This window comes from Acipenser ruthenus, chromosome 14 (genome assembly GCF_902713425.1).
Source record: "Acipenser ruthenus chromosome 14, fAciRut3.2 maternal haplotype, whole genome shotgun sequence".
NCBI lineage: Eukaryota > Metazoa > Chordata > Actinopteri > Acipenseriformes > Acipenseridae > Acipenser > Acipenser ruthenus.
Genome location: NC_081202.1, coordinates 26,405,601 through 26,431,496, shown reverse-complemented (window position 1 = coordinate 26,431,496; position 25,896 = coordinate 26,405,601). Strand labels below are relative to the sequence as shown.

Below are 25,896 nucleotides of genomic sequence, written 5' to 3'. Positions count from 1 at the left end.
CTTGCTGATTATCGGTAAATGGGGCAGGGCTGTCAGTCACATAGTGGATGAGTCCTCCTGAACCCTGAAAATAAAAGAATTACAGGATACAGTTTCCTGTTACACTGAAAAACAAATGGACCCCAACAGGATAATCCAGGCTCTTAAAGGGACCATAGATCCTAATCTGAGGATAGCTGCGGAAAATGAACTTAACCAGGTGAGGACCAGATGAACTTTATTGTTTATTTTTTTCTGAATCAAGCCGGACGTAAATTCCCTCTTGCAGCGTGGGGGTCTGTTTTCCATAAGACCCAGGCCTGCCCCCAGTCCTGACGGAGGGGGTCCAAGTCGATTTTCATTTATAATGCCCTTATCATGCCAGCAAAACAGAATTATTTTTGTTTGGGACATTTGAATTTCGAAATAGATATGCGTCACAAATTATTTAACAAGTGATGCAACAGAAATCAATCATATCATCGTATAACGAATGGTTATCAAAACTGATTTGAAGTCACTCTACATTGTACAATATCCAGTGACATAACTTAACCCTTAGTTTGATATTGAAAAAAAAAGTTAAGTACTGACAGTACAGTGATATCAGGACGATGTAGAAGTGAGTAGATGTCTGAGATTAACTGTATAGAGACCGTGCTTTACACGAATTAATAGGGTTATTGGAAATTGTAATTCTGCATATAATCTTGGCTACGATTGCATGAATAATTCCTGTGCCTATTAAGTACTGGTACAAAAGTCCTTTATCCAAACCCTTACTTCGGAAAATTATTTAAGGCAATACCAAAATCGCGTGTTGTTATTTATGGAAATGGTTGGACCTTTAGCCAAAATCGGAAGATGTGCAGTATATTCACTATCGACAGTACTGTAAATAATATTAAATAAATAAATAAATATTTCACATGATTCATATTGAAAATAGTAACTGTTGTATTTAAGTTAACAGTACAGTAACGTACGGCTTTCTTGTCACATGTTTTTTTTGTTTGGAGCATGGACAGAAGGTTAGATCTCAGGAGTATGGATGGTTAGGTGAGACCTCGACTAACTTGGGGCCACATTCTCAAAACACTAACATCCAGTCTGTAACTTGCCCCGTTTTTTTTTAATAATTCTTCCATCAACGTATGTCACACATAGAATTTGTGTGCTAAACTACAATGGAAACGTTTTTTTTTTTTTCTTTTCCCCCATGAGTTGAGAGCATGCCAAAATTGTTGCTGGGACTGTCAATGGAAACTGGCCTACTGGCTAAATTGAAAATACAATGCATTTTGTGTCATGCAAGTGACACTTATGTTATAGTTGTATGTGTCACTGATAAATAAATGCAATAAACAATTATTGATAAAGAAAAAAAATGCATTTGTTCTATGGTTCTTTTTGATGCTAATACGTTCACTTTGCAATGCAGTTTTCTATCTATAAGTAAGAAGTTGCTATTTTTGTAAGTATTACAATAGCTTTAAAATGCAGCAGCAATGCTCAGAAAGGTCTATTGCAAACTTTCAGTGGGATTTCTGAAATCTGACCAGTGTATCTTTAAGGCTTGCTGTATTTTTAAAAGTTATTAATGAAAAAGTGGAACAGTGCAGAGACTCATTCATGTCTTGTGTTTTCATTTCTATTTTCCAGAAACCTTTTTTAATGGTAGAAGTGCAACATAGTGAGATCACATTACACACAGTGTGGCATTCCTGTAAAGTCAACGGTGTTGTTTTTAACGGTGTATCTCATCGACCTAATAGTTGCTCTGCCTTTTTTTATTAATTAGACACCTCCTGTTGGGAAGTGTTTTGCAGCTTCAAAATGAAGCTATCTTTAGAAGAAACCTCTAATTTCTTCACATTTTCTATTGTGTATTTCATTGTATAACCAGTTTACCTGATCATTCTAGCAGCAGTGTTGTTTTACTTCTCTTTTGTAGTCCTACAAGATTATCAACTTCGCTCCTACATTGCTTCAGATCATCGTATCGGATCAGGTGGAGTGCCCCGTACGGCAAGCAGGTAAGGTGTTTTGAAATAAAAAAAATAAAATAAAAAATGGATTTAGGCTCTGCTTGTTCATTCACCTGTTTAATACTAAATGCAAGTCACACCAGTAAATGACACTTTTTTTCCCCCCCTCTTTTTCCTCAGTCCTGTTGAAATGTTGGATTTAACACCCATAAGTTGTAGCCTCTTGTATAAGCTGACGTGAGACTTGGGCATCAAGGGGTATCTGGCACTGGACATGCTTGTCTGACCAGCAGATACTGCAGTGATTTCCCCCTGGGTGCGTGGATTTGATATAGAAGTCTCTATGTAGGAGTTTGTATCTGCATAGATGCAAGAAACCAAACCTCCCGTCCTATATACAACCGTGTCTTCATCCTCCGCTTTGAGTTCATATTTTCTAAGCATTAGACAGGAGACTTGATGCTGAGTCTGGAATTTGGTGATGAATCTCTGCAGACATTTTGTGCCAGTAAAGTAATTGTAGCTAACTAAATATTTATATAAATCGTACCCGTTTTTCTCTTAATTGCTACATAGGTCTCCAAATGTTCAGTTTTGAAAAAAACCTCTCTGAAGAATTTGGAGACTGATGTATTCATCAAATCCATGCACCAGGAGGAAAATCACTGCAGTATCTGCTGGTCAGAGAAGGATGTCCGTGCTGGATACCCCTTGAGAACATGCTGTGCAGTGGTCAATGCCCAAGTCTCACTTCAGCTTCTTCAAGTTGCTGGTTTTAAATCCAACATTTTAAAAAGACAGAGAAAGTGCAATTTACTGGTGTAACTTTTGATCCAGATATTTATTATTTAGAATCTTTAAACTTAATTTACAAGGCGTTATTGGACTAACTAAACAATAATTAATCACATCTTCAAAGGTCTGTTCTTCAGGTGATAGTAATCTACACTGGTTTCCACAGCTAGCCTGTCAACCTCAGACTTTTAAAAAAATAAAAAAATAAAAAAAAAGTTAAAACATACAGTACCCCCCCAAAATGAACCATTTCTTCTTCATGAAGCTGCCATTTACCTGAAGAACATGGTGAGCCAGTACTGGCAGGATCGAGAGCCCCCCCCTGGAGAGGTGATCTTCCCCTTCAACATCCATGAAAACGATCGGCAGCAGATCAGAGATAATATTGTGGAGGGCATTATCCAGTGCCCAGATACAGTCAGGTGTGTGAGCGTCTCCACTGTGGATTCCAGTAAAGCTATATTATTTGGATTTATGTTCATGGTAAGCAGTTGGATTTTTTAGAGCATTTTACTGTACCAGGGAATCCACCTGGGTTACATCAACCACTTATTTTCAGGGTTAATCCCACGATAGCCACAGATAGATGTTTGATGAAATCCAAGGTGATTTCCTTGATGTAAAATGCTTTAAAAAAAAAAAAATCCAACTTTGGCTTATATTATGTGTTGATCAAATCAAGTTTTGGAAATGCTGGTGTTTCGTTTTCATTGTAAAAGCTGTACTTTTTCCAGCTTTTAGAACATTTGTCTTAATTTTTTGACAAAGCTGACCTGAGGTCTAGGTCTAGGAAAGATAACTCCACTCAAAACTGCAGGCCAGTAAACTATTCTAAAATACAATAATCATATGTGCACGTCCTTTTTTCAGTATAAAACTATTTCATTAGTTATCCTAGGATGTAATGTACTTTACTTTGTGTTTCCTGCAATGCTTTAAAAAAAGATTATTGAAATGCACGTGGAACACACACTTTTCCCTCCCCAGGGCTCAGCTTACTGTGTGTCTTCGTGCTATTATCAAGCACGACTTTCCCGGCCGCTGGACTGCAATTGTGGACAAGATCGGTTTCTATCTGCAGTCACAGAACAGTGCCAGCTGGTATGGGAGTCTGCTCTCTCTTTATCAACTTGTCAAGACATATGAGTAAGTGGCAGGCTTTTTTCTTATAAAAGGTGGAGGAATAACACACAAAACCATGTATTTTTTTATTTTAAACTCAACAATAAACATGCATTGCTTTTAAAAAGCGGGGAAAAAAACGTTTGCCTTGATAGGTTATTTAACCTCAAAAGGTGTGTGTGTGTGTGTGTGTGTGTGTGTGTGTGTGTAAAAGCAAAGGTTTTTGTCTAGTTTCACAAACCCTGATCAGGACTATACCTCAGTGCTATTGGGGTGTGTGAAACCAGACATTCAAATAGATTTTATGGCACGTGGTACGAAGTTTTGCTGTGTGTTTCTAGATACAAGAAAGCAGAAGAGCGGGATCCTCTCTTAGCTGCAATGCAGCTCTTCCTGCCTCGGATCCAGCAGCAGGTCACACAGCTGCTGCCAGACTCCACAGTGTTCTCCGTGCTCATCCAGAAACAGATCCTGAAAATCTTCCATGCGCTGGTCCAGGTAGGTAACAACCACAGCTCGGGTGAAAGGAGTGCTAACCATTGCTTTAATGTATGCTTGATTATCACTTTTAACACTAGTAACATTATTTTGGCATAGATGAAAAGTTGTTGCAGCCTCTCGGTACCTAATCACTTCCCATGGTGGTTGCTTTCGCCTACCTAATCAGACCCTGTGAACTACAACAAAAGTACAGGATGCAGCAGTTAATCTGTTGTTGTATTTAAAATTCAAATGCTGAATTAAAGTTAAAAAAACAAAGTGAAGAACCAAAATATTCTTAGCACAATACACATTTTCAAAATCAGTTAGATGAAAACGATAATGAGACCAGTGCCCAAATTTTGGTCCAACATCTGCCGACAGCGCAGACGTAAAAACTGTGTGCTCACCTAGTGCCCCAGTAATCAGGTGCTAATGACCTTTGCCTTGGTGTTCGTGCCTTGCCCTGTGATCAGAATTGGGACTTGTTGTATGGAGGCATGTTTGAATTCAGTGTTTTTCCTTTCTCCCCTGATTTCTACTTCTTTCCCTGTTTCAGTACTCCTTGCCTCTGCAGCTGGTGAACAATCACACTATGACCCAGTGGATGGAGATACTAAGAGATGTCATTGACAGAGGGGTACCCCCAGTAAGTATGCATCACATTTTCAATTTGACTGGCAAGTAATCCTTCTCTTTGTAAAACAGCGAGTTGAAAACTGAGAAAACATTTTAAACTTGATTTTAAGGAAACCCTGAAAGTTGATGAAGATGACAGGCCTGATCTGGTCTGGTGGAAATGCAAGAAGTGGGCCTTGCGCATTGTCACACGACTGTTTGAGAGGTATGAAGGGAATCCTCGCCTGCTATTGCAAGAGATGGCAATAAAAAAAACAAAACAATTCCATTCTTTAAAATATTTCAAATGATTGCTTAGTATTTGTAGCTAACATAGGTCTCAAATGTGTATTTTTGAAAGAAATCTGTTTGTGCAAACCTATAAACTACAACCTCTAAGTTGGCCTAGATCACTGATACACTGTCTTAGTGTGGAGGCAGTATTTGGTTACTTCTCCATATTTTTTAAAAAGGTGCCTAAAGATATTTCTTAAGCTAACTGTGTCACTTTATCAATATTTCATGTTTACTAAGATAACCATTTTTAATGAGACGCTGCAGTTTTGAATGAAATCGTTAATAAGAGACCATGTTTGTGTGTTACAGTATAAGTAGGACGGATTTTAGTGCACAGGGTGCTGCAATAAACCTGACCTTTAAAGCAATCCATTCTCACTTGTCATTATGTGCCTGAATAGTCTCATGTGGTGGAGGTTTAAATAGATAGAAGTTCAATTACAATAAGTCTAGGTAGGCTGCTGCCAACCTCAGCTGTTCACTGGTTTATTAGGTTGATTGGTTTATTTCAAGGTCATGAAGCAGCTGCTGTTTGGTTATTTACCAGTGAGATGTTTCTCTTCTCTTCTTTTTTTTTTTTTTTAATTTTTTTGATTGTGATTTTACTTTTTAAAGGTATGGAAGCCCAGGAAATGTGACAAAGGAATACTTTGAGTTTGCAGATTTCTTCCTGAAAACATATGCTGTTGGGATTCAGCAGGTAAACGGACATTGATGCCTGCTGTTTGTTGCCTTGTTCCTAATTACATCTGTGTGTATGTTTGTAAGAAGGTGTTATGTATAATTGTAGTAATCCTATAGCGGAATTTGGGCAAGCCAGCAGGCAAACCAGTGTAACTGCTCTAAATGGTGGTACTGTGTACTATACTTAGATATTGTATATTGTTGAGGAATCCAAAATGACTGTAATAAATTGCTTACCTATTAGAAGGTAGATTTGTTTTGGGCAGACTGGGCTTCTTTATTGAAGCATCATGTAACTCTGGTAATTCTGCAAGTTGACGCTTGGGGAGTAAGGGGAGATATCCAGGTATAATAGAAAAGCAAATGCTATATCGTTGTCTATATATGTGTAGTTATTTGATTAAACATGTCATTTAAAATACAAGGATGTCCAACTTCAGTAATATAAATACAATACTGTTTTAATTTGCTTCCATTTCAGACCTGCCTTAATTGCACAATTTCCAGTAATGGGCCACAGCTACAGCAGCAAATGAAAACCGGGTCAATGCAATATGTCTTTCTGGTTTGCTAAACCAGACAGTCTTTTCAGAAAACAAGAATACATTATTATATTAAGCAGCTGAGCAACGCAATTAACGTATTGAATAAGGATTCAACCTCAAATCGACTTAAATACATTACTGTGAATACTGAAGGTCAATTGCAGTGTATCAAATTTATTCCACTTGATGTTTCCAACAGGGGGATTAAGTGAGTTTGATCCACTTGCTTGGATTCAGTTTAGTACAAGAGATGATATCAATAGCAATTGATTTGCTCATTGTGATCACCAGTTAAACTAGATGTTTAGTGCAAATAGCATTGTACTAAACCAGACTCTTGCGGCCCCAAAAAAGGTTTACATTAAGTGGATTAATTTAGCCCTGTGGAGTTAGACTATGCTAGTCTGCTTGCTCTGATTTGTCCCATTTGACTGTTTACTTGCAAATCTGTTTAATATGAGTTACACACATAACCACTTTGTTCTTCATGCCCTGTATGCCAGTAGTACATACAGTACAGTGATACAGGTTTTAAATTTATAATGCAACCTTGCAGCCCTTATAAAAATGGATCAGTCATTTTACGCAGTAGTTGTACGCTTTCAAATGCTTTCCCAATGCTAATCCTATGCATTTACAGTGTTGTTCTGCTTACCATACCTCCCATGTGCATTGTGCTTCATGCGTTCACTGTGTTCTAGTGTACTGTGATATGTTACATTTTAATTTACACTTTTGTTTTTGATCCTTGTGCTTTGTGTTTCTCTTTTTTTTTTGTGCAATGTGTTTATATGATGGAGTGCGCGGTTGCAGATATTGGCAGAGTGTTGTTACAGCTTTTTAAATGCATTTGAATTAAACAAAGCAAGCTTCATAAACGCAATGCTTACCGGCTGTTTGTTTAAAGTAGCTGAAGTAATATTTAAACCAAGCTTCTTATCGGAAGTTGACAATATCAAGAAAGAGCGCATGACAGAGATATTAAGAAAGCAGAACCAGGGAGGCAGGGACTTCTAGAGTTAAGAAAGAAGGCATCAGCTGCAGGTTACTGTACATTTACCGTTTGTTTTGTATTTCTTTAAAAAGCTTTGCGTGGAGATGGCTTATAGTAACTGCATAGCAACACTGTGTATTGTAGCCTAATTAATCTCATTTACATTTTGCTTTCTTTTAAAGCAAATAATTTCCCTGTGTTTAAAGCAGTTTGAGTGTTGTTTTTGTTCACTAACCTATTTATGCATGTGTAAATGTCATTTTCTATAGATGTTAGCAAATCCAACTTTTTCACATATCCACCTGTACCCCAGTCCACAGGGGGTTGGATATGCGACGTTGTACTGTACTGCGTTGAGTCTGTAGATTTTAAGAACAGAACAAGTGGTGTAGTTTCACTGACATTTGTCTTTTGATTTGTGTGTTGTTCTGTAGGTGCTGCTGAAAGTAGTGGATCAGCATCGACAGCAGTATGTCACTCCTCATGTGCTGCAGCAGGCATTAAACTACCTGAACCAGGGCGTTTCTCACTCCCTCACCTGGAAACAGATGAAACCACACATACAGGTAAACAATGCAATGCATACATTAAATAGCTCTACAGAGTGCGCCTGTGTAATACATACAGTATCTGTGAGGTGTATCCTGCTTCACAGCCAGTCACTGGTTTGTCCCGTCTCTCTCGTGTCTTCATCCTTGCAGACTATATGTCAGGAGGTCATTTTCCCCCTGATGTGCTACAAAGACGAAGATGAAAAACTCTGGCAGGAGGATCCCTATGAGTACATCCGGATGAAATTCAGTCAGTACAGCCATTTTATAGGTTATCCTGGCTGGAATGGCAGCCATTGGTCACCACTGAGTTCTTGCACTAGAGTCTAGAATGAGCATGTATACCATAATGATGACATCCAAATGAAACACTCAAACATTTCATCAGTTGTCTGGGATGCGGTTGGGGTGACTTTGTAGTTATAGCACAGATGACGAGACTAGCTGAATTTACTGTTGATCTTGTTATTTGTTTATTTTTTTTTCTCTTATGGGTTTTAATTAGCTACATAGTTCACTGCTATAGCAATATAAATAAAGGTTCCCTTTTAAGTAAAATACCTTTATCAAAAAATCTCTCTGGTGTATCAAAACCTCAGTTGTCACTGTTACTAGCTGATTCATAGCTGATAAAGTCACAGCGTGTATTGCTGAAGTTATAACTTCATTTTTTTAATTGTGAAGTATTAGACTGCCCTCCAGTGGTTGTAAGTATAATACATTGGAACTAAATACATTGTATGTTGGCAACTCATTTTAGGTTAAGGTAGTTGATTTGTTTTTGCTGAACATTAATTATGCTTTAGGTCTAGTAATAGGTTACATGTAGTTAAACCATACCAGAATGTTCTTTATTCTTTTGACCATAGAGTATAAAACCTTTTTTTTCGTACATTAAGGAGTTAAGTCTACATTTTAAATATCTTAACAAGTGTATACATTTCAGATGCGTATGATGACCATGTGTTTCCTACAACTGCGGCTCAAAACCTTCTGTGCACAGCAGCGAGGAAGAGGAAAGAGGCAAGTCGTTGAGGGGCTTCTGCTTTATTGAAGGAGAGGGTTTTCTAATGGGTCTCGCTCTCAGTTTTAAAGTGTTTTTTAAACTTCAGCACCTTGAACAGTAACCGGTCCTAATTGCCAGTAGCCAGTGATACATGTTGTTTTAACCAGTCGGTGCTAAACTGTTAATCATACAGTACGCTTCCCTCCCAACATCTATTAGGACTTCCCTTTTTTGCAATGGAAAGACCATAAGCTGGTCAGGTTTGCATAGTGATCACAAGGCATGTGTTGCACACAGTATACAAATGTATAGTGGTAGTACTTGGTTCTCTTTTCACATGCACCTCATGTGTTACATCTAAACACAGGCGTAAGGCTCCTTTTTTATTTGAGCTAATGTATAGTGGTTTGACTGGAAATATCCCCAGTAATCCCCAGTCTGTATGCATCTATTTTTAGTGTTAATTTCTGGAACTAATAATTAGGATTGCTTTTTGTGGATTTTCAGGTTTTGCCAAAGATGATGGAATTTTGCCACCAGATTCTCATGGACCCTAACGTTGACCCTCGGAAGAAAGACGGGGCCCTGCATGTTATTGGCTCCCTTGCAGATATTTTACTCAAGGTAATGGATCAGAAGAGGATGTTAAATATATTATTGCAAGCAAAAGTGTTCTGTGTATTCACAACGTAAGTTCCCTGTCACAGCTTTGTACAACATGAAGTACATTCAACAAATGTATATGTAAAAATGTTGGGGATCTGAATTTCGATTAAAAACATATTTGAGGGGGTCCCGGTGTGGCTCACCTGGTCAAAGAACAGCCGCGTGGTGTGCAGGGCGAGTAATACAGCGCGGGTTCACATCCTGGCTTTGCGAAGTCGCTGGTCTTCACTGGGGATTCCGAAGGGAGCGTTGCGTTGGCTCTGGCACTCCTATTGGCTAGGGAAGCACAACTGTCAGTGACTGTTCCTCCTTATCACGCTACAGCAAACCCTGCTGGCCAGGCGCCCAGTGAGCTCGAAGGCAGACATCTGCAGGGCTGGCCTTTGTCCTCTAGAGGTCGGGAGCTCGCTGACATCCACTCTCGAGTTCCTGGGTGTAAAAGAGGTTGTGGGATCGGAGGACACCCACTGAACCTTCAGTCTCCTGAGCTGTGTGTGGAATTGCTGCAGTGAGTGGAAAAATGATTGGACGTTTCAAATTGGGCAGAAAATCGGGTGGGGGCACACTAAATAAAAATAATTCAAAAAAACAAAAAACATATTTGAGTGCTCTAATGCAGATCCAGTGACAGACAGACATTCTGACAATTGCTTTACAAACTAAATAATTTTCTAGACAGTAATGTATTAAGTATTTTTTAGGCTTGAATATTGAATGTATTTTGAGCCATAAGTTTGCAGAGTGTGGCAGCTTCTTCTGTGTACTTCCTGGGCTGTACTGTAGGTGGCCCAAGAGACTTTCTGGATCTATATTCTCATGTATAGTCTGTTTGTGTCCAGAGAATAAGAGCCAGCCGAGCATAACTGAAGGTGAATGGAAGGTAATACAGGAGTGAAGTGCAGGATAGCAGTACAGACCCTTACCCTGCCCACTGCAACAGCCTCAATCAGCCGTTTCAATAGTTTGAACAGAACACCCACACTGCTGAAAGTTCAAGCAAAAACAATGGTTAAAATTCTTAAGACGAGTTTACCACTTAAACATATAAGGTTACTTTTGTTGTAGTGGTACAGTAAATCTATTTTTGATTTAAAAAAAAAGAGAGCAAATCTATACAGAGGACAAAATATCTAAGAGAATTTATATTCATCCCTACACTCATGTTGTCTTTGTAATAGAATTTGGATTTATATAATGATTCACAGTTTGCTTTTTCACCCAATAGAAAAGAATATACAAAGATCAGATGGAGCTGATGCTGCAGAATTACGTGTTTCCCTTGTTAAATTCAAACCTGGGCTACCTCCGGGCCAGGGTAAGAATGGACTTTAATTTAAGAAACTCCTCAGCCTTTTACCTGGTGACCTGTGTACTTTTCTATTCATAGATTGTGGCTTAATTATATCTTGCTATCATAATTGTCAGTCTATCTTGACACAAGTACAAGCGCATTATTAATTTAACTATACAGTCTCGTTTGGGAGACCTAGTAAGAGGCTTGTATTCTAGGACAGAAAAAAATGCAGCACTCCACCAAATTATGATAGACATGTAAACAGCCACTAATCTAAATACTACTGCTGCTGAACACTGTATTAATCCTACTGGTGATGTTCCTCTCCCCCACAAGTTACTGACTTATTGACTCCCTTATTAACCTCACAAAACACTATGAAATATATGCTAGAGAAATGTTGATTTAGGCCAGCCACTGTTTAGATTGCAGGAATTAGATTGTAAATGGTACTGCTATTTACTTACATTGGGTTTCCATTTCTTGTTGTCCTGTGATAGTGATACAGTACCGTTTTGAGTGAAATATGCCATTCGGTTTAGCAACAGGCTGCTGTTTCATCCAAAATCAGAGAAATGTTAGTGTACTCAGAGACAGCCTTCTCCCTTGCTAGTCAAACATGTTATCCATTCAGAACTATTGTCTCCTCTTACACTCAGTGGGAGCTGTAGTTCTCGCTTAATTAAAATGGATCATGTTCACGTGACTTGTGACCAAGCGGAAGGTGTGTTTTTCAAAAGGTGCTAATATGTAATAAAATCCATATTCTGCATGTAAAATAATTGCATGTGTTTGGTTAAATGTTTATTTTAATGAGCGCACTGATTTGCTTTTGGTTATTTATGTAGTTTATTGCTTGAGAATTTGTGCTGTGGATTTGCAAGATAAGCAGGCATATATGAATAGTGTTGTGACACTGGCTTCTGTCTATCCTCTGCAGTCCTGTTGGGTTCTGCACTCCTTCAGTCCTCTTAAATTCCACAATGAGCTCAATTTGCGGAACGCTGTGGAACTAGTGAAGCAGAATCTAATAGAAGACAAGGAGATGCCTGTGAAAGTGGAGGCTGCCATTGCACTGCAGACACTCGTTAGCAACCAGGAGCAAGGTTCTTTCATGTCTTTCATTTTCTAATGCCAGAAAGGCCATATATATATATATATATGTGTGTATGTGTGTGTGTATATATATATATATATATATATATATGTTTGTATGTGTGTGTGTGTGTGTATATATATATATATATATATATATATATATATATATATATATATATATATATATATATTTATATAATGCTGTGTGGTTGTAGGAAGCACTCCCATTAGGGTTAGCGACATTCATTAGGGTTAGCGACATTCTAGAAGGGGTAAATTTCTCTGGGGGACCACTGGCTGCTCCTTCATCATACAGATGTAACTTAACACATCACTCGGCACTTGGAAAAATTCTATTCATTTATTAAAAATAAGTCTAATTTAAAAAGTGACTCTACCTATGCATTTGTAATTTAACATTTTGGCGCTGCATGCCATTGTATTTAGATAAAAAAAAAAAGGCTACAGCTGCTTAAACTAGATTTGGAAATCTGTCGCAGTTATATTTGTTTTAGTATAACAATCTCTTAACTATTTTATGCTCAGATATTCATTTTAATGGTCCTGTATGATGTGCATGATTCGCAGGAAACAACGAAGAGTTAACGGTCAGTGTTGTATAAAATTATTAAGACTACTCCAGGAGGTGTGAGATGCTTTGCGTTGTGCCTCATAACGCCTTTAGGGCTGTGATTTTTAAGAGTTCAGCAGCAGTCATGTGACACAACTGCTGTCGCAGCACTTTCAACACCCTTTCTCTGAAACTATATTTGCTGGTTTCCTTAAATTCCTTGATCAAAGTCTGGGATTGACTGACTTCTGACCTAATTTGGCTGCCATACTACATGTGAAATTTCAGAATACATTTGCTGTTTTATGTAGACAGCCCACCACTAATGTGGCACAGTATTTGGTGATCTGCACTTTAAGACTGCTTTGAGAGTTTATTTTTTATTTTTTTTATTACAGCCAAGGTGTATATAAAGCCCTTAATCAGGCCAGTGATGCAGGAGCTGCTAAATGTAATCAAAGTAACTGAAAACGATGACCTGACCAACGTCATTCAGAAAATGATCTGTGAGTACAGTGAGGAAGTCGCCATCATCGCCATTGACATGACGCAGAACCTGGTACGATCCTGCTTGCAGTGTATGCTGTTTTCTGTACCCTTGTTGCTCTTTTACTAAAAAGGCATTTAATCTCTAATGGGCGTTTTAAGAACTGATCTGATCAGTGCCATGGTTTAGGGCTGAAAGTTGTAGTCTTCTAAATGTATTGGATGCTGCCACCAAAGTGTTATTTTCACAGGTCTTTAGTAAAGGTTGGAGTGGTTTGTATTGGGTAGATGTGAATGCAGAACAGCGGCAGAACTGAAGAATCATGCAAGATCAGAGAATAAAAGTGCAATTCGGTTTTCAGATCATTTTCTCACAATACAAATAAATATAAACTGTTTTCCACTTTCGGTGCGTTGCACTTGTGAATTCTGTTCAAGGCCAAGATCTGTTTCTTATTTATTATCTGATACGGAGCAGCAGAATAAAAACTACACAAACACAATCCCACTGGCACCCAAACTGAACTACACCAAATAAAAAGAGGAATTTGTTGAGCAGTGATCCTGTAGCAGATTTAACTTTGATTCTTGCCTACCATTACCTGGAGGTGACACTTGGCTGGAAGAGGTGGCTGTCACTCTTTGGTCTGGAATTACTATCCAAGCATTATTTAAATGTAACAGAATTTAATGTGCGTGTGTGTGTCTGTGAGTGTGTTTGTGTGTCTATATATATGTATAATATATATATATATATATATATATATATATATATATATATATATATATATACAGTTTAGTCCAAGATAGATACCACAAATATAAAACAGGAACAGCTATTCTTTATGAAACTCTCCAAAATGTAAATCAAATACACATGAAATAGCATATTGTGCTTGTGAAATGTGTTGGGAATAAGGTGATGTTTTCAGAGTTGTTACGAATACTACGTCTGGTGCTCAGCTGGTGTCTGTGACGTCCCCAGCATGTCAGTGTTTTTTCCAGATTTGCAGACAGAGGGGATATTATATAAAAGTGTGTATCATAACATCTTTTGAATAACGTGCATATTTTTTATACTAACCTATCAAAAACACCATAGTGCAAGCTGTATATAACCTGCATGTAGCGCCCAGAAATAATTACAGTGAATCAATCGGATCTGGTCAGTGGGTATGATAATACCATATACAGTAACTGTAAAACCTGAGTTCTTTCTAGCTGTGGATAGGTTTTATCTGTTAATAATATACACTATAGCACTAAGCTTTCTTTGACTGCAAACTAGACTGTGAAAACATTGCTGTCTGATAATTGTTTTGCCTTTCTTCCCAAGGCTGAAATATTTATCAAAGTTCTACAGAGTGATGAGTATGAGGAGAGCGAGGATAAGACGGTGATGGCTCTGGGAATTCTAAGCACCATTGATACCATCCTCACTGTCATGGAGGATCATAAAGAGGTATGCTTTGAAACTGCTAGTGACTTTATTCAATAAGTTGAGAACCACAATGCCATGAGATTGGTCTTGCTTTTTCTTTTCACGTGCCTTGTATTCTAGATAACGCAGCAGTTGGAAGGAATCTGCTTGCAGGTCATTGGGCTGGTGCTACAGAAACCCATTATAGGTACTGTTTGTTACCATTGTTGGTTTTATTTCATGTTAATGCAAGATGGGAGGGAGCTGTTTGGGGACATGTCTGTGTCTGGAGTCGAGTATGGGTGCTGTGAATGCTGCATGCTTTTAAATACTCAAGTTTTTTTACTGGACCTGTTCTAAAGCAATACTGGTTTTCTGAATGATACTGCTGAATGCACCAAGAAGCACCATGGAAGTAAAAATAAATGATCAGAATTTTAAGTAGGATTTTCAGTAGTATGTTTACATTTCACTATTTGTTAAAATAAGGCGTTTACTTAGTTAAACATATATGTTTACTTAGTTAAACATATATGTGTATTAGGGGTGTAAATCGTTTAGAGTTTAAACGTTAGTAAAGTGTCAAACGTTTTTGATTTTGCTTAATCGTTTTAAACGTTGTCAAAAATGTGCAGGTCAAATATTAAGAAGCAGCTGACTGCAAATAACGGCTACTCATATAAATATTGATTCATTGAATTAATGTGATACTGTACTTGGAATAAAGTCAGTTTGGTGTGAACATAACTAGTTCTTGTGTCTTATATACAGTAAGTAGGATAAATTAGCGATTTGGATTTTAGCACTGCATAACATTTCTGTAATAATGCAATGAATGCTCGCCCTCTAATCAAAACAGATCTTCTCGTACTGCCGATGCTATTATTTTTTCATATTGCTTCACTGTTTTTATACATTTATTTATATATACGGCTTAATTTAGTAATTTGATTTAATTTAGTTATTTTTTTCTGTCAGACAACTTAATGGGCTTTTAAATAGGCCAAGCCTTCATTTTACATGTACAAGCAGAAAGTACAAACGAGATCGCAATGTGTTAATAATCGACTAATCTTTATTAAAGCTATAATGAAAATGTTTTGCTGGACACACTATTACAATCATTATGAGTAACTGTATTTAAATTAATAAAGAGGAGTCGCGTCTGCATTTAAATGAAAAAGAAAGACTTACGATTTAAAAGCCCATTTAGTGGTTTCACAGAAGTAAAATAAAAACAAAATTAAACCTGTGCCGCTGCATTTTGAACAAGCTGTAACCTTGAAAAGGCATGGTCTGGTAAACCAGTAAAAAGAGCTTTGAGATACACGAATGGAAATACAGGTATCCATTGCATTTAAGCAGAGTAGAAAAGCTGATGTAAAATACCTATTTATAGACATATATGGGGTAATTTATAGAAAGCTATTTATTTTAAAATACTCAGAGCCCTTGCAGCTACGCACTTCCCCCAAGATGGCCGACATCTGGTTCTCCTGCTGTCGAGACCGCACATCGAGGGGGACGCATACTACCCTCCTTGTACAGCGTCTTTTCAAAATGTTTTCATTTTAATGTTTAAACGTTTAAACTATATATTTAAAAGTTTAAACGTTTATTAAATTAGCACCCCTAATATGTGTTTAAATGTACTAATTGCTCATTATTTGCTTCCTCAGAGTTCTATGAAGAAATTCTTTCTCTTGCGTTCAGCTTGACATGTCCGGCGATCTCTCCTCAGATGTGGCAGCTCTTAGGTGTTTTGTATGAAGTCTTTCAGCAAGACTGTTTTGATTATTTTACAGGTACTGATTGTGTCTACATACATCCACCTACATTATATATATATCTATATCTATATATATATATATATATATATATATATATATGTCTTGAACTTGGTTTCTGCTTTTAATTGCAAAACAATACGTATTTATCTTTCAGATATGATGCCTCTTTTGCACAATTATGTGACTGTAGATACTGACATGCTGCTTTCTAATCCCAAACATTTAGAAGTAATTTATACCATGTGTAAAAAGGTGAGTATTTTTTTGTAGTACTCTTCAAATGTAACACTGTACATATTGTTGGGTTGTTTAAAACAGTCTCATTGCTGTCATGCGCTGAACTGAGAGAACTATATTATATGGTACCATAGGTTTACAGCCTAATACTTCTGCTATCCAGAGTTAATCCTGTTCAAGTTGGAGCAGCCAAAGATGATTTGTCCCCCCCGTGGCCAATTATGAGCTGTTGAAGCAGCTTCTAAGTTCTCAGCTCAATACTAGTGTTATAAGACACCCTGGAGATCACACTACCGTATAACAGGACATTTTGGTGCAGAATTTATTTTGGCTTTATTGGCGGTTTTGGTTGGATTGCCAGTAATTCTTCCACCAATCAGAGTGTGGCATACAGTGAGTGATCCCGGCCTCTGACAGCACAGGTTAAAGAAATGCTGGGCAAGGGAAACAATGTGTCGGATGTCAAAGTGAATATGAGAATGACATTGTGATGAAGCAAATTTGCTTGAAAAAATTGAAAGCAGACCGGACATTTACATTAATGGATTTAGAAAATCTGGAATTTATGATGCGATCAGGAACTCCGAGGCAGTGTAAACTGCCCCTGCTACTGTGGTACCTGTACGACTGGTCTTTTTTATGTTAAGCAGTTTTGTGTTATTTTTCTACAAGGGGTTAATTTAAGTACTGTAACAGCCTAAATTGTTTATTCCAGACTTGTTAGAAAGTCTGTAACAAAAGCAAATTTGTTTTGGATTGTTATGTTTTTTTTAATTAAAAGTAGAAATACAAAACTGTGGCATTTTTCTTTGTGAACATGCCAAGTAAAAAACGGCAATTCAAAAACCGTCAAAATCTACCAAGGTAGCAAATCTGCCAAATTTAATACCAGCCAAAATTGCACGTTATGCAGTATTGTCTGCACAATTGCATGTAATTCCTCTCTTTATTTTGAAGGGCATACTAGATCATTTGACTGAGCCTCTTTACATCAAGAATGCTGTCTTGAGGTATTACCAGGGGTTTACCTTGGATACTTCACTGAGAGAAAGGAATTAATAGCACTCCTTATCATTCAGTAAGATTTTAAAAAGTTAGCCAAATCTGTATGTGCTTTTTCAGGTTTTGACTGGAGATGCAGGAGAAGATGCTGAATGTCACGCTGCCAAACTTCTAGAAGTGATAATCCTTCAGTGTAAGGGAAGGGGCATTGATCAGGTATGTTTGTGATATATATGTAACAGCTACAGTTCAGCCACTGACGATATGTGATTAGAGGTCACCTTCGTTTTTTAAAAGAACAGGGCATTATTACTGATATTAAAGCAATCTCTTTCTAAATGTATTTCTTTCTTTCTTTATTTCTTTCTTTCTTAGACGCCCTTACCCAGGGTGACTTACAGTTGTTAAAAAATATCACAATACAAAGTATCACATTACAAAATATCAAATTAAGAGCAGTTATAAAGTACAGTAAAATCAGTGGAAAATAAGATCAAATTCAAATGACCAAAATAAAGAATACAGTAAATTACATTTAAGAGCAGTTAAACTTATAGTAAATATATTTGCTTATAAGAGAAAATTCCATTAAGAGCACATAGTAATAATAAGTACGATAAATGGATAAGAACGATTTAGAATTACAAAAACCGTGAATCCGGATAACTAGTAAAATCAATTCTAAAAGGAAATAGTTATAATTAAGAGCAGTAGTAGAAAACGGTAAAGTACAGAGCAGTTCAGTGCAAGTACAAGATGGTGCAACTACTGGTACAATTGGGTGCCATGTAATTCAGTATAGTCGAGAGTAGTGAGGTTTACAGATGCTGTCTGAACAGTTCTGTCTTGAGGAGGCGCCAGATATCCATGGGTAGGTCGTTCCACCGCTGAGGGGCAAGGATGGAGAAGGAGCGGGATCTGGAAGAGGGGGAGCGAAGGGGGTACAGCAAATCTGCCAGTGGTGGAGGAGCGGAGGGGATGAGAGGGGGTGTAGGGATAAATAATAGTCTGGAGATAGGAGGGAGCAGAAAGGTTGAGACAGCGATAGGCAAGTACAAGAGTTTTGAATTGGATGCAAGCGGCAATAGGGAGCCAGTGGAGGGAGCGGAGCAGCGGTGTAGCGTGGAAGAAACATTCATTTGGATCGGTACATTTAGGAGCCGAGAAAAATCAAGGAAAGAAGGCGTCCATTGAACCTGTTAATTGTCTTCTCAAAACAGAATCTGTTTTCCAGTGATTTATTATTTTGTTAATCTTGTGCCGGTGTGTGTCTTTTGCAGTGCATCCCACTGTTTGTGGAAGCAGTGCTGGAGAGGTTAACTCGAGGGGTGAAATCCAACGAGCTACGAACAATGTGTCTCCAAGTTGCCATTGCAGCCCTGTACTACAACCCTACCCTGCTCATCCACACGCTGGAGAATATCCGCTTCCCGCACAGCCCGGAGCCCATCACTGCCCAGTTCATCAACCAGTGGATGAACGACACGGACTGCTTCTTGGGGTGAGTGACGAGTAGTGTTGGACCTTGTGAAGGTGGAGAAGGGGGGTCATGTTACAACTTTAAGGGAAGCAGTGGATAAGTTGAGTTTTTAAAGCCCATTTACCCATAAAAGTCATCCAGCCTATACTAACGAATTTCCTCAGACTTTTACATTTTCTCAAACATATAACCCTTATCCCAGCTCAGATATAGAAACTCTCATTAGTCCTGCGTCCAGCCCTGTGTTTCTCAATGAAGATGTTTCGCAAATCAGCAGGAGCCATGTGTTTGAGCAATCGGGCCCCGTTTTAAATATCTTTCCATCCCCATAGCTGCAGGAGCTACTCCTAATAAAATACCTACAGGCTTGGATGAGACTTTTTTTTTGTTATGATCAGCTCAGATTTAGCAGGGGCTAGATCAAATTATTGACACCCGGTCATTTCAAGAATTTACTTAATTAAAGGGAGTTCTGAAACCCAGGGCTGAGTTACAAAAGTCTCCCGCCTCTTCACTCACGTTGAGTGTGTGCTGACAGTCGTTTCTGTTGTCGTGTTTCTAGGCTTCATGACAGAAAGACCTGCATTATCGGGTTGAGTATCCTGATGGAGCTGCCAAACAGGCCCGCTGTTGTGGAGTCTGTGGCTGCACAGATCGTGCCATCCATCCTGCTGCTGTTCCTGGGCCTGAAGCATGTGTATGCATCCCGGGTTTTGGCCAAGCAGGAGTCCTTCACAAGAAGCACTGCAGCGGAAGAAGATGAAAACGGTACAGAGTTGCTTTTAAAATAAGCTTAGGTAGAGTCAACATTGATATGCTTTTGCCATGGTGTCCCTTATGAGGTTTTGCCTGTGAGATGTTCCAAGGAATGTCCAGCCTAGTTTTTAGACATGTCACTGTTCATGCATGGAGGCTAAGCAGGGCAGCGTTCTTTTAATTTGCATCAAGGTAGTACCTCCTGAAGTGAGAACTCATGAGAGAAACCAGTTCCATTACCTGTTCAATTTAAATGTACTGCAAGTTGCACCATTTGTATTGTGAAAAGAAAAAAGAGCATAAACATAGCTGTCTGCTACTTCCGCTGCCCCCTCAAGCAGACCTAGGTTTGTCATCTATCACATGCACTGTTGTACAGAGAGTGGAACAGTTTCCTTGTTGATGATAGGTGAGAGCAATCTCCTGTGTTGTCCAGAATATGAACTTGTGGTACTGGAGAAGCCATGCTGTGCAAGTTTCTGTCATTGGGAAAAATAGTGAAGGGGCATTGGAGTTTATTTCAGGGTCAATCAAGCAAAGATTATTCATCTCCTGAAGGCTGCGTTTTGTGACGACTAAAAATTATTTTAATCGTCAGTGCAGGAGACGGTACATTCAGCAATTAAATACATCTGACCTACATTTAGCTTTTGTTTCACTTCTTTTTTTTTTTTATTTCTACCATTCAAGCATTTGTGAATAAACTGAAAAAAATATCGGTGTCACACACATGATAGTAGTCAATAAAAATAGTTAAGAACAATACATATGGGGCCCAATTTCCTTTATGTTTGACATTCTTTGACAGAAAAGTTGTGGGCAATGTTATAAAACTATCAAGAAACAAATGAGACTATTCAACAAACGCCTCCTTCCTGCTTTTTGCATTATGGGTGCACTAATGACACTGAAATGATTGTCCCAGTACTTGAACATAATGATTTATATATTTCAAAATACATCCTATTTGTAGGTTTATTCCTCTTCCTGCATTGTTAAGCATGTTTGATGTGAAGCTAATTGTCATGCATACTGTATTAATTCATATCCATATTAATCATTTTGCCTTGTGCTTTCACCTCCCACATGGCTATCCCAGGTTATTATGGCACATCTGACCTTTGTCAGTATCTATTAACTTTGATTACAAACTCAGTCAAAGAACATCTTTTTTCTATTAAACCACTTAACTGGGAATGGATAGGATTACAGTCCAGACTATGCTAGAATGCTTTTATGAATTAAATAAATTAAGAGACTGTTGTTGACCTTTACAAAATCAAAGCGTATGAGTTTATCAACAGTCTTTGAACAGTCTAATCCGAGCTGTCTGCTTGCACGCTAGCGCTCTTCCTTTATCATTCAGAAGAGATCCCGAGTGATGAAGATGAAGTGAACGAGAGCAAGCAGATGATTCTTCAGCAGCACAGCACTCCAGCGGGCCAGGATGACGAGGATGACGATGACGATGACTGGGATGAAGACGTGCTGGAGGGCAATGCGCTGGAGGAGTATGGCACTCCCCTGGACTACGACAGCGGCCTCGATGAGTACCAGTTCTTCACTGCAGTACTTCTCAGTAAGGGACACCTTCATACTGTATTGCATTTTGCAGATGAAACCTCCCTCTGTAGATGCTCATTACCCTTCTGTTCAATTTCAGAGATTCAGAGTACAGATGCTGCGTGGTACCAGTCTCTTACAGCTCCACTCAGTGATGACCAGAAGAAACAGCTCCAGGAGATCTACACACTGTCACAGCAGAGGAAGAATTCCAGCGTCAAAGGGCAATGGTATTGTTTGCGTAGTGTCTCGGGAGAGAAAAAAAAGCGATATATCTAAATAAAGCAAAATTGTTGGACTAACAAGAAGGGGTCACCAACAAAATAGTCTGAGAACCTCTGCCTTAGCAGAGACAGTTGGGTATTAGTAACATAAGGAAATACAAATATGTATTCAGTGTACTGTTTATAATACAAGGGAAGTAATGTTAAAATTTTACAATGCATTAGTAAGACCTCATCTAGAATATTGTGTTCAGTTCTGGTCACCTCGTTACAAAAAGGATATGGCTACTCTAGAAAAAGTGCAAAGAAGAGCGACCAGAATTACTGTAAAACAAGAAAATTTTGCGAGCAAGAAATGTTTGCTAATTTCGCATTTATTAAAAATCCGCAAAATTAATGTGCCGTGAAATATATTATTCATTCATGTGCCGTACGTTAAAAGAAAAAGAAGCGCAAACATTTATTGCAGCAAAAATTGACCTTGAAGACCATTAGGGAAATGAAGTTGCTGCAAAAAAATCAACCTATTCAGTCTTGAACAAAGAAGCCTACGTAGCGATCTGATTCAAGCATTCAAAATCCTAAAAGGTACTGACAATGTCAACCCAAGGGACTTTTTCGACCTGAAAAAAGAAAGGGGTCACAAATGGAGATTAGATAAAGGGGCATTCAGAACAGAAAACAGGAGGCACTTTTTTACACAAAGAATTGTGAGAGTCTGGAACCAACTCCCTGGTAGTGTTGTTGAAGCTGACATCCTGGGATCCTGGGAAGCTGCTTGATGAGATTCTGGGATCAATAAGCTACTAACAACCAAACGAGCAAGATGGGCCGAATGGCCTCCTCTCGTTTGTAAGCTTTCTTATGTACTAGTTGTTTATTTTTTAAAGCTTTTGTTTTGCTTTTTTAGTGTGTTTGTTTATATTTGAAAAGGTTCAGTATTCTCATAAGACCATTTCTGTTATGGCCAGTGTAACTAGTAACTATGTTGCTCATAGTTAGAGCTGTATTTTTTCACAGTAGAAAATTGCTTATTTCACGGTCTAAAAGTAGATAGTTCACAATTAAACATAATATTTATTAAAGCAAACAAATAAATAAATACAGTTGTCCCATTTTAAAATTGATAATTCTCTATACAACACATTTTCCTAAATATTTAAATACTTCCCTGAAAAACTGTAAATGTTATGTAGAATATTTAGTTTTTTTATATGTCCACCTTTTTTTAAAGACATTCTGTTTTCACCATCTGTGAATTATCAAACAAAATGAATGTCAGAATAACAGCAGACATGTGCAATGCCTCCTTCTGTACGGCAGAAATATTTCCGATCTTTGATGCAGCTGGTGTCTTCTCATTGAAGACATTTGAAAGAAATCCTGCAGCTCTATGCAGTGTGTTTAGTCATTTACCGGAACCAAACTAAACCGATTTTGCTTTTAAGTGATACAAATATTTATATCTACACTATTCTTTCAAAAATTGGAATGTTCCCTGTCAACTACATATTAAATAGCAATGGGTATGTTTCACAGAAATTATAAAATCTGTGATAACCATGAAAAAAATACAGCTTTACTCCTAGTGAGTCAAATTAGCCTGGTATAGCGTGGAGATGTTGGGGAGAAGTACTTGCGTTATTGAGAATCTTCCTTATTATCTTTTTGTCCTAGAATCTAAAGGAGTTGAGCCCCAGGAAATCAAGACGATACGGCTGGATTGAACTTTTTGTAGGAAATACCCAACTGTGTTCTCTACACCACAGTGGAATACATCGAGGGTTGCATTACCATGTGCCACAACGAACAGACTTCTGGAAGCTTAACGCTTCAGAGTTTTAGCCCAGCAGGGCTGCTCGGTTCTCTTAATTCCTGACCAGCTAACACGTACAAATGTCTCTCTGTGTGTGTTTTTTTTTTCTTTTCTAATCTTCTGTTTGTTTGATTTTTAAATCTTGCAAAGACAGGCTTCTGTTTCTAAACATACCTCAGGTTTCTAATCAGGAAGCATCTGCTGGGTTTCTACAGGATATAGTGCCTTCTGTTCCACAGGGGTTACCTGACACAGTATTTTCGGATCCAGATTCAAGTAGACAGATAAATAGAAGTCTCAGGACTGTGTTTTATTTTGAGGGACGTGTTTGATCGCTGCAAAAATGTTAACCCTGGTTTCTGGGTTATGGTAATTCTTTTTTGCCCCCTTATCAAATTACTGTTCTAGTTTCCTCCTGTAGTTAAGTCTTTCTGTGAGATTGCACTGTGTTTGCAAATGACAGTCTATTGGTTTCAATTTGAACATCACAGAAATATTAAAAAGGGACTAACCGGCAAGACATTTCACAAGCTGAAGAAAATGGCCAATTAAATAGTCTGGGGCTGTTAGTGTTACAGTAATGTTACAGACAAATGTTGACAATAAAAAGAAACACTTTTGGCAGGGGAATGATTAAATGTGAACTAAATTATAACATTTTCCTGTAACTGACAACCAAAATTACAGGCTTTTTTCCTACTATTCCGGTTTTGCAAGCTGAAATATGGTGTAATCATGTTCTCTATATGTCACAGAACAGCCATCCCGTATCTCCAAGCCCACACTGAGAACTTAAGAAAGAACTGTACACAATGTCTACTTTTAAATCTATACTTTTTATGGTTGGTTGATAAGTATGTAATTTATTTGTGTAAAAAGTGCACACAATTAATTCAAAGTACCATAAAGATGCAAATTATGAACTTGACCACTGCAGTGTTAGCGATCTTCCAGGATACGTCCTGCAGAGGAATTGATGTCAGAGGCCCCCTCGAACTGGTGTGAGGGGCTATTTTAAAATTGAAGGGGCATTCGCAAGGCACACCCTTATTAAAGGTGCACATTTGGACTGTTTTGGTGCCATCTGCTCAGTTGGCTGTACTGCAGTGGAAAGCTCCTGACTTTAGTTACTTGCTGAGTACCTAGGCCTAGTCCACTTCTTGCAGTTGTAATATATGTGTAATACCTTTAAAGTCCAAGGTCACTTCAGCTGTCACTTCTAAAAGTGCATACTGTGGGCAAACAGTCCAACCATGTTACTGCAACACCATTACACCATTGTGTATTTGACATTCTATTATGACGTGATACAATACTGCTAGTGTAAATGCAGTAGCCAAGAACATTTTGTTTGCTATGAGCAAGAACATTTCAACTAACTCGTATTTTAGGTACAATCATTTTAATTATTCGTGAGACATACTCATCACTAATAATTTTTTTTTGAATTTTATAGTTACAGTGGTCTTGCGCTCAGTCACTAGTTTTGAACTGTAGAAAAATGTAGTGTTGGCTACTAGTTTGTATTGATACTGCGTGGAAGATGATGTAGCTCGAGTTTAAGCTGTGAAAAAAGGGTAAAAGGTCTTAAACCCTATTCTAATAAATAAAGGTATACGCAAACTCAACCATATATCTGGGCACAACAACACATAACTGATGAGAACCCTCGATTCCTCACCATTGCACCCCTTTCCTACACTATCAATACCTGGGGAGTGATTACATCTGTGTTTCAGATCTCAGTTTGGAATTGATCTCAAATTGAAGCCACGGTACTCTTAAGCAGGGAACGGGCAGCGAGTGCCATTTACCATCTAGGTCATATTGTAGAGGACTCTCATTTTACCTGTTAAACCTGCAGGGGAATGGCCATTGAGAACCAAAGTTGCCCATGCCTGTTTTTGTGTTTTGAGTTACTGTTCCTGACCATCACGACTTTAAGCCAATAAATCAAAATAATTGCTTTAAGAACCTTGTTTAGGACTCCTTTTACGAATTGACTTTAATATATTTAGAACTGATTCTGTGTTTTGTGCTTGAGTGAGGGGGGTACCGTTGTTTCCAGCCAGAAATGATGGATGACAGCCAAGCTTTTTTTTTTTTTTTCATTATATCTGGGATTGCATTAATACAAGAACCCTTTTAATCCAATAGGTATGTCAGTGAAACCTTTTGTTGAGCAAGATGGGGTGTTAGCTGTGTGTTAATATGCCTTGATGTATCAGGTAGCATAGTGTGGAGAATCTGAAATAAGTTTGGGCACAATTTATCAAGTTTGAAAGTAAAAATGTACAGCTAGAATGTAGTTTTGTTATGAGTTTCCTTTCTGTTGAAGGAAAAACCTGATAAATCCTGTCCTAAATTGTTCCCTGTCTAATCAATCAGAACATCTTAAAAACCATGCAAAACCTGATGAGGTCAGATGTGGTAC

The 25,896-nt window shown here is 38.1% G+C and overlaps 1 protein-coding gene across 4 annotated transcripts; it reads left to right on the top strand.

The window, feature by feature from the left end:
• Window positions 1-25,486, top strand: ipo8 (importin 8). 4 transcript variants are annotated; one of them, XM_034033078.3, is made up of 25 exons: window positions 1-199; window positions 1,934-2,015; window positions 3,028-3,184; window positions 3,750-3,908; window positions 4,226-4,382; window positions 4,924-5,013; window positions 5,114-5,208; window positions 5,895-5,979; window positions 7,937-8,068; window positions 8,204-8,303; window positions 9,000-9,076; window positions 9,567-9,683; window positions 10,951-11,040; window positions 11,960-12,125; window positions 13,087-13,247; window positions 14,511-14,636; window positions 14,736-14,802; window positions 16,274-16,399; window positions 16,611-16,636; window positions 17,744-17,839; window positions 18,904-19,124; window positions 19,666-19,871; window positions 21,205-21,438; window positions 21,523-21,652; window positions 23,324-25,486. In XM_034033078.3, coding segments are annotated over exons 1-25 (2,985 nt in total). In that variant the 5' UTR covers window positions 1-115; the 3' UTR covers window positions 23,325-25,486. The 4 variants fall into 4 exon arrangements, with proteins under 4 accessions (XP_033888969.3, XP_033888968.3, XP_033888966.3 ...); XM_034033077.3 differs by having other exon boundaries at window positions 16,539-16,636; window positions 21,229-21,438; XM_034033075.3 differs by having other exon boundaries at window positions 16,539-16,636.
• Window positions 25,487-25,896: the final 410 nt, after the last annotated feature.

Coding starts and splice junctions, on each gene's coding strand:
- ipo8 (XM_034033075.3), top strand. CDS start 116: ATGGACCCCAACAGGATAATCCAGGCTCTTAAAGGGACCATAGATCCT. Junction 200..1,933: donor CGGAAAATGAACTTAACCAG/GTGAGGACCAGA, acceptor TCTCTTTTGTAG/TCCTACAAGATTATCAACTT. Junction 19,125..19,665: donor GACACGGACTGCTTCTTGGG/GTGAGTGACGAG, acceptor TCGTGTTTCTAG/GCTTCATGACAGAAAGACCT.